General features: G+C 43.4%; 1 protein-coding gene across 1 annotated transcript in view; it reads left to right on the forward strand.

The window, feature by feature from the left end:
* Positions 1–18012, forward strand: part of dlg2 (discs, large homolog 2 (Drosophila)) — a 293655-nt gene that overhangs the window by 14411 nt on the left and 261232 nt on the right. The window contains exon 2 of the mRNA XM_063203708.1: positions 11508–11680. Coding sequence (XP_063059778.1) covers positions 11508–11680 — 173 coding nt within the window. The remainder of the gene's footprint in view (positions 1–11507; positions 11681–18012) is intronic.

Genomic DNA, 18012 nt, shown 5'->3' on the forward strand with positions numbered 1-18012 from the left:
AGCATTGCAGTAGTCTATCCTACTGGTGACAAAGGCATGAATAAGTTTCTCAGCGTCTTGTCGGGGGGCCAAGCCGCGCACTTTGTTGACATTTCTAAGATGGAAAAAAGCAGATTTTGTTATCTTGTTGATGTGAGGCTCAAAGCTCAAATCCAAGTCTATGACCACACCTAGGCTAGTAACCTTATCTTTAATGTGTATGCTTAGGTCACCTAGGCTTGAGTGGAGTTTTGCACGTTTTTTCTTAGGCCCAATGAGCAACACTTCAGTTTTATCTTCATTTAATTTTAGGAAGTTACTGTTCATCCAATCTGTAATGGCAGACATGCATTTAGTCAAGGCATGAATGGCAGTGGTTTGGCTAGGCTCGACAGGGATATATAGTTGAGTGTCATCGGCATAGCTATGAAAATCAACATTGTGCTCTCTGATGATGGAGCCCAGGGGCAACATATAGAGAGAGAAGAGGAGAGGGCCCAAGCAACTACCCTGAGCAACTCCAAAAGGCACATCATACTTGTTGGAGACGTATTCTCCGATGGTGACAAAAAACTGTCTTCCTGTAATATATGTTTTGAACCACTCTAAGACGTGACCGGACAAGCCTACCCAAGATTCAAGGCGGTCAATTAGTATGTTGTGGTCTATCGTGTCAAAGGCGGCACTGAGGTCGAGGAGGTCGACCAGATGTCACCACCGTCAGATTTTGTTCCACTCATCATCTTGTTCCATATTTTACTAAATTGTGCTGGTTAATGAAACATTACCATACATGTTAGTAATAATTGTGACCCAAACTTATACTCCAGCCTCCACTGAGGTGCATTTGGAGGGTTTTTTGTCACAAAACCTGACGGTGGTGACATCTGATGTAGTTCACAAAAAAGCATGTGTTTTACATGTTTTTGACAAGTTTTAAGAATATGCTTCCAATAAGTATGTACAATTATGTTGAATTGTAAAAGTAATTCACTTAAATACAGTAAACACATTTTTTTACTTCTAATTCTGTCTGACGCTGGTGACAAAACCAAGAAAGAGCCCATTTTATGAAAAATGTAAAACATGGGGAGCTTGGCCAATACATTCACTTCACAGCCAAGACCTTCATCTATGATAATACAGCTCTATATTTTGGATTTGTACAACTTAAAACCTGTTTATGCCACATTTCCAATAATCTAGGCCTACTTCCTTGAGAATCTAACAAATGAAGAAAAAACACATGCACAAACGTACTGTGCACACACAAAAATAAAGTGTTTATGCTAGATGTCATTGACTTGAGAGGGCTATTTATTTTGCTAAATGTAGGTAATAATTAGGTCACTTTCACCACCTTCAGATTACTGTCACCACCGTCAGTTCTTAAGTCACCACCGTAAGAAGGAGTTTTGGACATTTTAAAAAAAGTGTCCTTACAAAATTTTCCTTTGGAGTTGTTGAATTATCAAAGTAATTGCAAATTTAAGCCTACACGAATATTTGTGAAATTACAAAAAAATGTTTGATCTATTTAGGTATTAAGTAAGCATTGTCTGACAGCACATATTTTTAAATTAGAACACATGAAGCAGTATTAAAATAGAATGAAAGTGAATTTTCAACATTTAAAGGCATATGTGTGAACCAAAAAACACACACAATCACTTAAAAACTCCAGATACATATCCAACCAAATCAATACACTTTATATTGCTTTTAATTGTGTCTGACGGTGTTGACAAAAAACAAGGTATGATCGGAGAAAAACCTGATTTCTGAAAAAAAATCAAAATGAGGACATTGGCCTTGTGCATTTCTGAAAAGCCAAGACCTTTGTCTACGAGGATATACCATATTATTTTGTAATTCACTTCGTTCTTTTCTTTCAAGATTACAACCTGTTTTAGCCACTTTCTCAAGAATCAGTGATACAATATAGATTCTGTGGGTTTTATGGGTAACTCTGTTTTGTCATTGGGAAATTGGAAAGTGTAATCATTCAGCATTGTAAGGCAGTAATATTACCAAGAATATGCTGGATTTTCAAATCCAGTTGTGAGATGTGAATGTCAGATTTTTTATAGATTTTTTCTGCAATCTATCAAATACTAGATGCCAATCTTTTTAGACAGCAGGCTACTACTGTTGACATCATGTTCTGCGGTGTTATGTTTGTACGGTACATCTTATCCCTTTGAGTTACTGGAAAGAAAGTACAGTATGTCTGTTATCTGATCAGAGCTGACTTGATTAAAGCATCACTAAGTCAACACTTACACTGGAGTTACACTGGATGTGCAAGTCAATGACTTATCCGCTGTAACGAGTTGCTCCCACTGTAATCAATGGAACTGACCACACCAGACACAGCAGGGCAGCACAGACTCTTAAAAATACATCACATTCTTTTCAATGCATTCTTGATGCAGCTTGACTTGTCCAATATGTACTGTAGTGCATTCGTTGTAGCCCATGCTTCACACTACAGTAAGTCTTGAGGTTTTCAAGTAGTATTCCTCTTTGCTTGCACTCTAGGTTGGAAGCAGAATTGTCTCTCATTTCCGTGAAGGGGAGGCCCCGCGTCATGCCAAATGTACTTTGGCACAGCGAGTGCCCATCCTTGTAACAGCTCGATGAATCATGTGAACCACCAAATGAAAAGCTGTGTTGGAAATTAGTTATTTTAAAGTTTAAAGTTTAACTCTTTAGTGTTCCTTTAACATGCCTTCCAGTCATAGATTTGTGTAGAACATTATTGGATTGGAGACTTGCAGACTGCACCCTTAAGCTGCCTAACAACACAAGCAAATGTGTTTTAGAGGAGGGCGGTCGGTGCAGTGTGTGTGTACATCAAGTTAATTTCACCTGGCTAGGGCCCACTTAAAGCGATACTGTAGCCAGCCTGTGTGTCCCCTGGGGATGATGCTTACCCTGCTCCAAGTCTTAGCCACCACCCGACAGCAAGTCCCTCTGTCCTGTTCTGTTGTAGACCACCCTACTCCACTCCACTCTACTACTCCACGGGCAGCTCCTCCCATTCTATCCCAGCGGTAACTCTCTCTGTTGTGGTCTGATGTAGCCTACCCTACCGCACACTACTCCACTGCTACCACCTCCCGTCCTATCATGACAGCAAGTCATTCTTTCCTGCTTAGTGATGGGCAACCTTGATTCAGAAGGTTCAATCCAGTGTCAAATCTTCCTAATGAACTGGTTTTACCTGTCCAATTCAACCAGGTGAGGGCCTACTTGGCAACAGTAACTCGAGCCAAACGTGAAGTCTTTACGAGAAAAACAGAAAAAAATCCACGTTAAGCCTCGTGGTGCCTTTACGAATAACCTTGTTTCTCGTGGTTGGGCGACGAAAGGGGGGACTCACAATTGGGGTAGTTTGGTTCTGGGTGGAAGAATACTGCGGACGGACGTCAACAAACAAGCGCGACTGAAGGCTAACTGGAAACAAAGGTAATCAAACATTTCAAACAAGTGATTTACGGTTAAGTTTAGGGTTAAAGGGACACTGTCCCATTTCTGGAAATAAGCTTCTGTTACACCTTCCCTTGAGTAAAATAATAGACTTTTACCGTTCTCCTGTACTTCCAACCGTTTTCTAGTTATGGCAGTGCACATTTCACCTCCAAGCTAACAGTTAACATTGAGTCCTATGAGACCATCTCGCGGCTAACTGGTCTCATAGAACTCAATGTTAACTGTTAGCTTGGAGGTAAAATTTGCACTGCCATAACTAGAAAACGGTTGAAAGTACAGGAGAACGGTAAAACCCTATTATTTAACTCAAGGGAAGGTGTAACAAAAGCTTATTTCCAGAAATGGGACAGTATCCCTTTAAGTTTAGGGTTAGGGTTAAGGTTAGGGTTAGGTTTAGGGTTAAGGTTAGGGATAATGTTGGAGGAAGGGAGACATGGCATGAAGCTGACACAACGACAGCGCTCCCCTCCCGGAATGCACGCACGCTGCTCGGGTGGTCTCTCTCTCTCACTCGCTCTCTCTCACCCTCTCTCTCACCCACTCTCGACGACAGCGTGCGTTGCCCAACTACGAAAAATGAGGCTATATCGTAGCGGCACCACGAGGCATGTAGTTGATTTTTCCCCGAGAATGGGCTCTAATTGGACAGGTAAAACCAGGTCATTTGGAATATGTGGCACTGGATTGTAGCTTCTGAGTCCAGTTTGCCCATCACTGGCCACCCTACTCTACCCCACCCCACCTCCTCCCATCCTACCCCACCCCCGGGAGTCCCTCTGTCCTGTTCTATTGTAGCCCACCCCACTCCATTCCACTCCCACTACCTGCCTCATCCATAAGCCAGTCCCACCAGGAAATCGCGGGCATCTTCTTGAAAATCTGCGATCTGAATTGCCAGATGGTGCACGAGGATTTCCAGAAAATCGCGATAAAAGTTGCGGAGCTTCTTACTGTGTTGTTGTGGCATGAAGTGAAAGGTGCGATTTTTGTTGCAATTTTAATATGTATGTATGTAGCATGTGTGTAGATATACCGTATGTATGGCACTATTCCATGCCGGTCTTATGGCTCATTCTTTTGAAACTCAACTGTCGGTGGACCCGAGTTAATTCTCCCGACATCCGTTGTAAATGCGCTCTATTGCAACAGCTGGAGACAATACAAATGTCGGAGTACACTGAAGTGCTCCGAGTTTGTGTTTCGGAACCCAGAGTTGAGTACCAGTTCTTTTGCACTTTCCCGAGGCGGAGGTCAGGGTTTCCCACAACCAAGTTTCAAAAGAATGCACCATTAGCCCAACCCGTTGTACTCCGCTCCCCCATCCCATGTCACTCTGTCCTGTCTCAGTCCTCTTTATTTCCGCATCACATGTCAGCAGAATCCACCCTCTCCTGTCCTACTCCATCTTCTATGTACATCACATCACAGCAGTGCTGTCTCTCTTCCAGTTTTAGCCCTGCTCAAAGTCTTCCCGACATCAACTGTCTCTGCTGATGTAGGCTACCCTACTCCATTTCACTCCCACCCCCTCCAATCCAATACCATCACCAACTCACCTTATTCAGACTGTTAGGCCATGGACATGTTTGCTGCAGGATACATGTGCATGGGTACATTTTGTGCGTGAACGTGTTGCCATGGGGATTTTTATGTCAAATTTGCGTGCAGGAACACTTGACACAAGGTATGCAGACATGACTGAACTGCGAGGAGTGATCTTACGAACTTCCATGTAAAGTTTGCGGCCAAGTCAAACAATAGTGGAAAGCATTAATGAAAGCCCTGTTGGCCATCTGCCCAGTAGATGCTACCCAATGTATCGTCAGCGTTGTGTGAGGCAATTATATGCACTCTGTGGCACGAGCCTTCATGGATAGTTTAAGGCACACAGCAAGCATGTCCCCGGCCTTAAGTTCAGGGCCGGATTATCCATAAGGGCCAGAGTTCACAATGCCCAGGGGCACAAACCATTTACAGCCAGTTATTGGGCACCACATGACAAAATATTTACAAATATTGTTCATAAAGGGGGCACCTGATAGCTATTAGTGCCCAGGGGCTCGACAGTATCTCAATACGGTCCTGCTTAAGTTATGTTGTCGATGTAGACCACCCTACCCTCTCCACACCCACCACCCACTGTCCCATCCATAGGCATGTTTGTAGATGCACCATTCCCTACCAGTAGCAACTCACTCTCCTGGTCTAGTCCACCCCATTCTACTCTGCTCCCCCATCCCATGTCAGCAGAATTCACTCTCTCCTATCCTACTCCACCCCCTACATCCCATTCCAGCAGCACTATGTCTCTTCAGTTGAGCCCCAGGCACCGACAGCCCGCCCCTACACCATACACCCCCACCACCACCACCACCCTTAGCAGTGTGAACTGAACCTCGCCTGAAAGGGGCCCTGTTTATACATGGGATCTGATCTGTGTCCGAGCAGCAGGCAGAATAACAGAAGAGAAGAGAAGAGAAGAGAAGAGAAGAGAAGAGAAGAGCGAAAAGGGGGGCATGTTATTTTGCTGCAACAGGAGCATTAAGCACATGGCCAGATGCAGCGCAACCCAGCCCAGCCCAGCCCAGCCCGGCCCGGGTGGGCAGGCATTAGAAATCAGCTGTCTTATGTGTGGCATGGCTTGTGGATGGTGGGGCTGGGTGGGGAGGGGAGGGGAAGGGAGGGGAGTGGAGAGGAGGCGAGAGGACGGGACGGGACGGGACGGGAGGGGTGGGGTGGGGTGGGAGGGAGTGCGTAAGGTCATTGTCTCCATTGGAGGGAACAGGAGGCCTCTGGGTGGATTAAGGGGCTGGCTGTTGGCTGCTCAGATGTGGCTCGCTAACGCTAACCCAGCGCAGGCATCTGGCATTTCCTTGCCTCTCTCTCTCTCTCTCTCTCTCTCTCTCTCCGCTCGCTCCTCACTCACTCAGCTTGCCGGCCGGGCCAACTGCTCGGTTTTAAAGGCTCGTGGCAATCACGCTTGTCATGCCAGTGGAGACCCAGCCGGTGCTGTTTCATCGTAAGTCCCCTCTTTCATCTTCCACAACTATTTTTTTTTCTCCTCAGAAAAGTTGAACCTGCCTCTGTGTGGATATTTTCCTGTAACACAGGATAGGAGAGTAGTGTGGAGAAGCTCACTCAGGCTTGCTAGTGTTGCTTTGGTCGTTTTTTTTCCTTTTCTTTTTTTGTCTCACTGAAGCTGCAAAGGGTTTTTTTTTCTGGAGCTATTGTGTCACAGCCGACTCACTGAGTTGTTGGATTTGCATAAATTTTACTCAGGGTGGTGGTGTGATGCACTTTGTTCGTCTCGACTTAGAGAAGGGGAGGGGGGGGGATGCTTGTGGAATGGGGGAGAAAGATTTGTGTCTTTTTCAAGTGCTGCCTGAGTTGCCTTGGATGAAAAGGCTGGAACTTTTTTTTTTTAGCTCTTCTCTGTCTGGCCCCATGCCTGCTGGCTGCTGCCTGCCTTTCGCATCAGGACAGAGCCATCTTCAGACTTGATGGTGCCAATTCTGTTATAGTTAGTTTCACTTTCTTGAATTGAGCTGTTTGTAGATTATTATGTGTGTAGTATGTTCATGTGTAAATTGGATGATTATGGCTCTCTTGTAGGCTATCAGTTATGGAGATTGCACCGTATATCTTGTTGTAGATCATCACTTACTTTTAATGAGTGATGATATGGGATTTTTTTTAGACCATAAATTCTTCGCCATAAGTTAATGACTTTGTCTTACACTTAATATAGGCAATTTCACAATTTTAAATTGTCTCAGTGAGTGAGGGCCTTTTAGAGTATTGTTTCTATAAATATCCAAAGTTGGAGAGAGAGTTACTGATGGAGAGCCAGGATGGAGATGTGCCCCAGCCACAAGCCAAAATTTGTTTGTTTCGTGTATTTTTTTTTGACATTTTGACATTTGTTTTGATGTTTTGATTTTGGCATTTTGCCATAGTGTTACATGGAGTTACCAATTATTTGTCAGTGGGAAGTTCCTAGTGAACCCTAGTCCTCTTCTGTTGCATAGTAACCGTAGAAATGTTGTCATTGTGTTCGAGAGGGAACACTTTTAGGGGACATGGTTAACTTTTACACTGTATTTATTTTCACTCTCTATCTCTCAGCCTCTCTGCAGTTCAACACTGGGTCAACAGTTGTTTGAGAGTGCGGTGTTTGATTGCCCGTTCCCACTGAGCGCGTACCATAGGTGGCTCTCTGGTTGACATAAATATTTAGGAGTCTGGTCCCCATCATGCTCAACATGTGTGGGGTGGCCGTCATTCACACGGCTTCTGGCCAGTGGCACCTAAAACTAACAAGCATGAAAGGCGGATTTTGTCAGGGTGGTGGTTGCTGTTGGGGGGCTGAGGAAGATCTTGCTGGTGGATCGAAACCTGTTAAGTTCATAAAGTTCAAGAAATAAAGTTCATATCTTTTGGAGCTAATGCCCAGTGTGGATGTGCGCACCCCAACCTCCAAATGTGGTTTCTGTGGGAATAGAATACATCAGTTGTCATTTGATTCAAGAGCATAAACAAGTGTGTTTTGAAGTATTTCAAAGGTTTTCTCTTGTTTTTTTGCCACCAGAAACTTCTCTAAACTCTCTAATTCATCAAAAAGATGACCCAATTCTTACAAGCTTATCTGTAGTTTTCTTTTCTGTCATGGTTATTAAAACATTTTGTGTGAACCTTTTCAATTGTCAACAAAGTTTCAGAGGAAAGAAGACCCAATCAAATAGATAATGGACATGCAGAAAGCAGGCTATTGTTAAGTAAATTATTGGCACAGAAGCACATTGTGTGTGTGTTTTTTTAGACCCTTTAATCAAAATGAAACAATGCAAGGAGAGACAGTACACAGCACACAGCAACAGAAGCGAAGATGTTTTGTGCGACGCCTCTATCAAGATAAAGGCATTTGTAGCAAAGCAAACCCTACTCACAATAAGTGCATTTGTATCAAAGCAAACATTTCTTACTTTTTGTCATAATATTCTGCAGCTTATTGTAAAGCCAATGGAAGCTATGCAGTATGTGCATCTGTAACAATTGACGAGGCAGTAAGACAGCAACATATCACAGATGTCTTGTGTATTCTGGAGGCTTACACTAGAGCACACACTTACAAATATCCATGCTGTGTATACAGTAGATTATACACTAGAACATATGACTGCAAAGTACGTACATACTAAATATCTTGTGTATTCCAGGGCCTGCACTATAGCAGGTATTGATACAGGGCAACTTTTTGAGCAGTGTTGTGGGCCACAACTATTCATTTTCTGATGGAATGGTTGAAAAAAGATGTCTGCTGCTAATCCAAGTTCTTCTGATAGATATTTGAATGTTGACAAACAGTCTAAGCAATATCTTAGAGTACCATTGCCCAGTGGTGTAGTCTACTTTTTTATGGTGGGTATACTGTATATTTGAGCATTTTTTGAAGTGGGTATACTGTATATATTTGTGCTATTCAAAAAAATGGATCAATCAATTTGAAGTGGGTATGCTGAAATCCCTGAAATTTAGAAGTGGGTATACTCCGTAGACTACACCACTGCCATTGCCCAGTCACATTGCTCAAAAAGTTCCCCTATGTATCATCCCCTTTTCAGATCTCTTGTGTATTCTATCTAGAGTCGGCAGAAGAGCATACACTTCCATGTATTTTGTATACTCAAGACTCCTACATGGCACACACTCACAGATACAGTATCTTGTTTATTACAGAGCCTACATTTCATTGACTTTTCTGAAGTTTTCCTTCTTGAGCAGTGATGCTGAGAGCTGTTCTATTTCAGGTGTTAGCGCCTCGACCGAGAGTCTCAGCCACAGCACTCTCACACTCATCTCTCAAGCAGGAGAAGCTGTTACTCTCTGCCATGGCAACATACACTAGGCTACACTTAAAAGCAGGAATGAGACATGTTCAGATTTGAATCCTGCTATGGGAGGATTAAGTGCCTTCCAATCTTGGCGCGACAGTGGTGTGTTTTTTTTTGTCATGGTAGTGTTCTCTAACATTGATGTTGCCTTTTTGTTGAACAGTGTGGAACAGTGCCAGTTTGCTGGTGAAAAGTCATTACTGGTACATGGTAATTTAAGCAATAAGCCATGAGAGGTCTTGGGTTATGCTCAATTGATAATGGGCAAGGGGAGTGGGGCACGAGTCGACGCGAAGCGGAGTGCCATAAACGTCCCCTTGCCCGTTATCAATTGAGCATAACCCACGGACTCAAGTGGCTTATTGCTTGTCTAACACTGTTACACTTGCTGACCAAATTTCTTTAAAAACGCTTTAATAACAATTAATTTGATCCGTAGCAGTTGAGGAAGTGATTGTGGTTATCCCGGCAACGTTACTCGGCGTGTGTGCGTGCGTCGTGCTGCCAGACACACACTCGCAACAAAAACGCAACAAGGAGGCGATAAAACACCCTAGGAATGAAATGTCTTTGCAATCACACTGATGCCCCAACCACAGATGTGCGCTTCTTGCAGACTCCCTAACCCAAACTGCAACATATTCTCATTACCGTAGTAGATGAGCTTGGTCTAACTTGGACGCGCATAGAATCTTCAGGTGGAAGGTGTAAGTTAGGTTTACGCTCGATTGACCACAGCTATCAGCCAATCAGAATCGAGAACCGGACCGCAGAGTGTTCGATTATTGCACTTATTTGCATTTATATTTTCTGCCTTAATAATACAGATTTGTTCTATTGTTGCTTTTTTGGTCCTGTATAAAACTATTTATCTTAAGTCCTTATTTCCCTTACATCTATATGCACTTACATCTATGCATTGATGATGTCTGCCTTAAAAATGCAGGTTGGTTTGAGTGATTATTATTTCTCCTGGAGCAGGCCATCTTTTGTGAGTGTTGCTGCCGGATATAATCTTCACCATACTGCCCTGCCTAACCTCAGCTTATGCGCTTCTGTCAGCTTATAAATTGAAAGTATAAAGTACACTGACAGGCAGACGGAGAGCGGGGGGAGCTTGGGTGCTAACCTCTTGCCTGTCACACAGGGACTGACCAGAGGGATTTAGCCAATGACAGGACCAGACATTCTTTTGCATTGTATTATTTAAACGTATTGCGATGAAAAAAACCCGCTGTTGGTGCCATCAGATCAATTTAATAAATTGCCCCCATTTCATTTGGGGCTTGGCCAATGCGGTACTTATGGAGTTTTTAATCCAGAGACCCATTAACAGAGCGGATTGAAACCAGAGAGAAATAGAGAATGAGAGAGAGAGAGTGTGTGTGTGTGTGTGTGTGTGTGTGTGTGTGTGTGTGTGTGTGTGTGTGTGTGTGTGTGTGTGTGTGTGTGTGTGTCTGTGTGTGTGTGTCTGTGTCTGTGTCTGTGTCTGTGTCTGTGTGTCTGTGTGTTTGTGTGTGTGTGAGAGAGAAAGAGAGAGAGAGGTCTGTTTGATTGTGTGTGTAGTTTCTGCGGATGATGAGGGATTGTTGACGTGTCTTTGTATGTAATTGTGTGCGTGTGTGCGTCAAGTCGGTTTTATTGTCAATTTCTTTACATGCACTGGTCATACAAATAATTGAAATTACGTTTCTTACTTTCCCATGCGAACAGACATAGACTCTTGACTCTAGACTCTAGGTGTGGACATAGACAATTAGACATAGACAGTATACATACATTACACCTAGAGTACCTATACAATACCCACACAGACATGTGTGTGTGTGTGTGAATTGTGATGATGAATTATTGAAGTGTCTACTTTATTGTGTGTGTGTGTGTGTGTGTGTGTGTGTGTGTGTGTGTCTGTGTGTGTGTGTGCGCGTGTGTGCGTGCAATTACTATGTGTATTTGTCGGTGTGTGTGTAAGTTTGCAATCCATGTATGTTGTGAATGAGTCAATGTGTGTGTGTTTGTGAGTGTAAGCATGTGTATTTGAGTGTGAGAATGTGAATTTGTTTGTGCATTGTGTACTGTGTGTGGGCCCTACACATGATGAAGTGACAGCCCCCTGTCTCTCCCTCCCTCTGTCTCTCTCAGACATCCAGGAGTTTTACGAGGCGACGTTGCTGAACTCCCATAAGAGCTGTGAGCAGAAGCTGCAGGAGCTGAACCACATGGCGGAGAAGTGGGAGCGCCCCCCCGCCCCCGGACACGGACACGCCTCCACCTCGCCCGTCGACGTCATGCTCCACGGGCCCCCCATACAGGAGGTCAGACTGCGCACATACAGTACACACACACACACACACACACACACACGACACACACACACACACACACACACACACACACACACACACACACACACACACACGACACACACACACACACACACACACACACACACACACACACACACACACACACACACACACACACACACACACACACACACACACACACACACACACACACACACACACACACACATGTTTGTTTTTGTGTGACTCCCATTCATATCTAACTAAATAATATCTAACAATGACCAGACCAAAACAAACACTAATCCTAACCTGTCAGTCAAGGAAGGTTGTTGTACTTTTAGTTTTACCAATTACACCAAAAAGAGCCAGAAAAACACTGAAGAATTTGTAGGGACCACAATTTGGTCCCCCAAAAAAGGACCCCTTGTCAGGTTTTTGTAACCTTATGAGAACTTTTGGATTCCACATAGGTACACGAACACACACTCGCAAACACACACACGCACATGTGCACGGACACACACACACACACACACACACACACACACACACACACACACACACACACACACACACACACACACACACACACACACACACACACACACACACACACGCCATACCTACACATATTACTGCATGAGCACGTAAACACACCCATGCTTACACCCACCCCTGACTGCATATTAACATGCATACATACGCACACCAATACTGCTTATAATCTGTATACAACCAGTGTTTTAGAAGGAAACCATTGCAGGGTTTTCTGTGGTCCCCAACCTTTCTGGGTCTGAGGGCTACTTAAAGGACATCGTAACAGATATGGATGATTCTCTCCTAAAACCTTGTGGACTTGTGGTTTGATGTTGTATATTGTCAGTACCAAAATTGCTGCTGAGACATTCATCAAGCTATTTGAAGCACTCTTCCTTCATCCCCCTATCCCCCCAATGAGATCATGTTCATTTTTCATTTTTTTAAATAAAAAAGAAGCACCTTATGGAAATGAAAGTATGTGCACACTGTCAGGATAGATACATGTATATTATTTTGCTAACAACTTATTTTGCTATTATTTTGCTGCAACAAGCATAAAACACGATGGCAGCAGTGGTGGTTGTAGGAAATACGAGGTCCTAGGCAAAGGACAGTTTTGAACCCCTCCAATAATCGATAATGTATAAATGCAGGAAACTAATACTAAAAATACTGAATCAGGGCAAGATATCGCAAAACACGCCCACTCAATGCAAAAGCGTGTGCTCAAGTTGGGTCTCCTAAGGGGGCGTTGTCCCGTACTTCTTCTACTCTTTTTGAGGTGTTTGCGTAAGACGTGCGCTACCGCCATCTACAGCTGTAAGGGGACTTCATTGATTCTCAACCTCAGGACTCCGAAGGTCTCCTAACCAAAGGTCTCCTAAAGGGGCGTTCACCCGACATAAAGTGGATACCGGAAAAGAAACAAAATGACGCGTCTTGTTAGATCCACTTTCTTTGCTAATACCGTTATGAGATGACGAGGGCCATGATTGGACGAGGCCCTTAGCAATTGCCCGGTTTTGCTCAATGCAAAAACCGCCTACGTTTGGCACAGGTATTAGCTATGGCCACAACCATAAAAGTGTGACGCCTCAAGTTCCATGATTAACATGCCTATTGGATCACCACTGCTGGCCATGTTTAAGTTTTGCCTTTAATAGGTAAGCAAATATAAGCACTGAGCCACCGCTGAGGCCCCGTGAGAATGGAGCACTTAGTCAAAAATGACCTCCTTTCCTCTCCTCTCCTCTCGCCAGCCACACGCTTATTTACCTCAGACACGCTCTCTCTCTCTCTCTCTCTCTCTCTCTCTCTCTCTCTCTCTCTCTCTCTCTCTCTCTCTCTCTCTCTCTCTCATCAGTCTGTTCTCCTGCTCCAGGGAACGGTCGGCCGTCGCTACTTACTGCCTTTTTTTGCAAATGCAATTTTGTCTCTGTGTGTGTGTGTGTGTGTGTGTGTGTGTCTGTGTGTGTGTGTGTGTGTGTGTGTGTGTGTGTGTGTGTGTGTGTGTGTGTGTGTGTGTGTGTGTGTGAGAGAGAGAGAGAGACAGAGAGCGAGAGAGAGAGAGAGAGAGAGAGAGAGAGAGAGAGAGAGCGTGCATGCATGTGTGTGTATGTGTGTGTGTGTGTGTGTGAGCGTGTGCATGTGTGTTTGTCTATGTCTGTGTGTGTGTGTGTGTGAGCGTGTGCATGTGTGTTTGTCTATGTCTGTGAATATGCATGAGAGGTTGTGTTTTTGAGTGAATGGGCCGCTGACCCTCCTCACTGTGTGGCCCTCCTGTAATGGAACAGGCGTCTGCAAGGCTAGTCTGTGTGTGTGTGTGTGTGTGTGTGTGTGTGTGTGTGTGTGTGTGTGTGTGTGTGTGTGTGTGTGTGTGTGTGTGTGTGTGTGTGTGTGTGTGTGTGTGTGTGTGTCTGTGTGTGTGTGTGTGTGTGTGTCTGTGTGTGTCTGTGTGTGTCTGTGTGTGTCTGTTTCTGTGTGTGTTTAAAAGGGTCTGCTAATGATCTATAGTTCTGCAGAGGGTGCACTGACACTACCTAATAAAAATGAAAAGGATGGAGCCTTGCATCGCCGAGAAAATAAGTATTATTTATTATAGGCTTATCTGAATACATGGAATAAACCTGCATATTTTATCCTCCCTTGTTCCGAATCCAATACTGGTATAGTGGTACACTGGTATAATGCATTACTGTAGGAAGTACTAAATACAATAATTCTATACTAAGGCTTTATTTGCATGACACTATTAAATTCATCTTTCAAAAGTAGGCTATGGCTTGCAGTGTGTTTTTTCTTATAAAGTACCTCAGCCAAACTTAATAATTTTAACTCACAGTCATGAATGAAACTGCAAATACTACATCATATTAACAATTCAGTTTATCTAGTATATTTCTTTGAGTTTGAATTCTTCTGGTTGTATTTTCTATCCATCCACTAGGGGGAAGCTAGCTCTTTCTGAACAGGTCTCACTGCAGCATCACATGGTGAGACAGAGGCAGCACCCTCTCTTACTCTCTTGCTCTCGAAGTTACCATCTTCATGTTCATGAAATCACGCTTGGCCTGCATTGTTTACTTAGTGTATACACTATTATGTAATTTAACTAATGCAATGTAATTGTAAGATTTAATTAGAATGTACTGTAAGTAACCCTTTAAATGGTATTAACAGTAGTAAGTGTTCTTATAGATGCGGTTAGCAGCTAAGAATTACAGGTTGCTAAATAGAGTGTCTCCATCCCATTCTGTTAGCTTGCCGCTCTTCGCTCCTCTCCTCTCCTCTCTTCCCCATGCCTTGGCAAGGGTTTCCGTGTGGCTATAATCTGTAAATCTGTAGTTGGGGGAGTGATTGGCCTGGCACATTCCACACTGGACCAATGACCTTAGGCCGGGGGATTAGATACTGGCAAAGGGGATGTCCTGTTATTTGAATCCCAGCTTACTGTACCATCTTGGCCGTGGATTTGCAAAGATGCGAGCCATGAGTCAGTTTTATTACAGCTTATGGGTTTACTTTTTACTGTATGGTATTTGATGGATTTCTGATCTGAACGGCTGAACTGTGGAGAAAAGATGTGGATGCTCCGGTTGATGGGAGTGGTAAGTGTGCGTGCGTGAGTGAGGCGATCTTGGCTTTTTCTTGACGTGAGGACACTCCCCTGACACTCAACATATGGCTCAGGAGTAGCGCGAGTTCAGAATGAGCGTGGTGAAGATTTATGAAAAGGCAGCTCTGCTACTGTAGTCTGACGCCAACTACGTCCATGTCCTATTAGCCTATTATGCAACTCCACAAAGTCTAGCTTCCAGATGGTACGCTTGTTTTTGAAATGTGCAGTAGTTCTGAAATATGACCATTTAGATTGTTATATGCTGGTTCATTGAATACAATATAGATATGACTAGGTTTTTCAGTCATGTTAATTCTTCAGCTGTATCCAGGTTTTAGTCAGTTTTATTACATATCATACATTTTTTTTCATTTTTTTTATTTGTAAGCAAGACACACATTTAGTACTTTAAAAGTAGCAAGAGCAGGTAGGCAGAGATAGAAGAAGAGGCTTTTAAATTGTCTTTGAAATTGTCAAATTTGTAATATTTGTTGTTTCATTAAAATGTATTTCAAAATGTATGCTGCCTATTCACAAATTTTTATCTTTGCATGAATGCGAAAATGAATAGACTAATATTTATTACTGATCTGTCCAAGTACAAAAAGTTTTGCCGCCAAATATGTCTATAACTGGTTATTCAAAATGGCGGACATGGAGAAGATCCATCCATTAATGTATGTAAGTATAAAAGTAATGAATAATTTTGAAAAAAAATATGGCGGCGCTAGAAAAGTGATTATTGAAGTATTTTTTTTTAGTATTACAAACATTTTGAACAAGTGTAGAGAAGATGTCGACAGAGATTGCCATTTTTACATCTGTAGGTCATCAGTTGCTCCCACTAATCTGAAACGTTTAGAAGATAGTTACGCATTTCAAAGATTAAAAACATAATAATAATGAGATTTAAAAAAATATATATATTTTTAAGGGCTCATTTGCCTTTAATTTTGACAGGCAAGTGGAGGAGAGACAGGAAATGATTGGGGAGAGAGAGAGACGGGGAAATGACCCGGGCCATAACCGAACGTAGGTCACCGGTGTAGTAACCCAGTGCCTACCGTTAGGCCACGGCAGGGCCATTTAAAAAAAAAAAAACTAATTTCGTTTTTGTTGTTTTGTTTTGGCTGTGCGTGTTGCACTGTACACAGGTAGCAGGAGTTAAGTAGCCAGGGGGGTTAAGTAGGCTAGGGATCAGCGGTGGGATTAGCCACATTCAGAGTTCGCAGCAGTCTGTTTCACTGTCCTTCTGACACGCTTTCTGTCATATAGCCTGGAGTGGCAGGGGTGGTGGTACTACTGTTGCTTCCTACAATGAGTTGCGCCCCGGGCGATGCCCCCTCCAACACCAAGCCCATTTTGTGCCCTGCCCCTTTCTGAAAAAAATCACTAATAGTAATGTTATCATTACAACAATGGCCACGTCTACATGATGTTTTCAATTCCGAATGAATAATTCAGAATTAAATAGTTCTGTCGGTTTTACATTGCACTTACATTTAATTCTGAGTGTTTACATGATGTTTTCAAAGTGGAATTAAGCTTCATTCAGAATTAAATTGAGTTAATTCTAAATTAAATGTCTCATATTAACGTGGCCAATGTGTTAATAGTGTAGAAATAACACTTTAGACCCCCTCCTTATCCACCCTATTATCCACGGTTACAAGGGCGGCAACATTACTATTCAGGTAGCAGTTGCCACTGCTAAATCATTCAGAAAGGCTCTGTGTGTAGTAGCCTAACCGGAACTAGCTGGCAGGAAATGTTGTGGGAGCTCAAAAAAACAATTGAAATGGATGGAGTTAATGGGGGTTGTGATAAGGTGCATACTCTCTCTCACCTCCACCCCTGGGACCCCAGTGTGTACGACCGCGTGCTGCTACTGAATGTGGGCTGCTCTGCTCTCTGGCTGAGTCTTGCTGAGCCTCACTGCTCTCCCTTGCACCCATTGCATCGTGTTATATAACACAAAGCTGAGCTGTGTGTATGTGTGTGTGTGTATGAGAGAGAGAGAGAGAGAGAGAGAGAGAGAGAGAGAGAGAGAGAGAGAGAGAGAGAGAGAGAGAGAGAGAGAGAGAGAGAGAGAGAGAGAGAGAGAGAGAGAGAGCGTGTGTGTGTGTGTGTGTGTGTGTGTGTGTGTGTGTGTGTTCACAGTCCGCCCCAGGAGTCTGGGCACTACCAGCCGTGGGCAGGCAGCTTGCCTGTCTGACACCACCCTGTCTACTCATCATCTGTCTCCTCAATGCAGTCAAATCTGAGAGGCTGTCTGTCTGTTGACTGTAACAGTGTGTCTCATCCTGAAATGTTATAAGTATGTCAATTGGCCTAGTCAGACTACATGATTTTTCTGCCTGTGTCACAGCATGTGTTCCAAAAACTTGAAATCTCCTCACTCTTCCAATCACATTAAATAGTAATCACATATTATTTGGCCTTCATCAGTTGGCTTTTGACAGGAGTCCCAGTGTCACCAATAAACATGTTGCACCACCACACCACCATGTGTTTGGCGTGGTGTTGTACATTGTTGTAGCCCCGTAAATCTTAAGCCGTTATTAAGATTCATTGCTCTTTTTGGCATCATCCTTGAGCTATCAAACGTTGCTGGCAAATGTAGTGGGCATGACAAAATCCTGACAAAATCCGGCTGATATGGTGTAGTCTGACCACCAGG

This window comes from Engraulis encrasicolus, chromosome 7 (assembly GCF_034702125.1).
Source record: "Engraulis encrasicolus isolate BLACKSEA-1 chromosome 7, IST_EnEncr_1.0, whole genome shotgun sequence".
In the NCBI taxonomy this organism is placed as follows: Eukaryota; Metazoa; Chordata; class Actinopteri; order Clupeiformes; family Engraulidae; genus Engraulis; species Engraulis encrasicolus.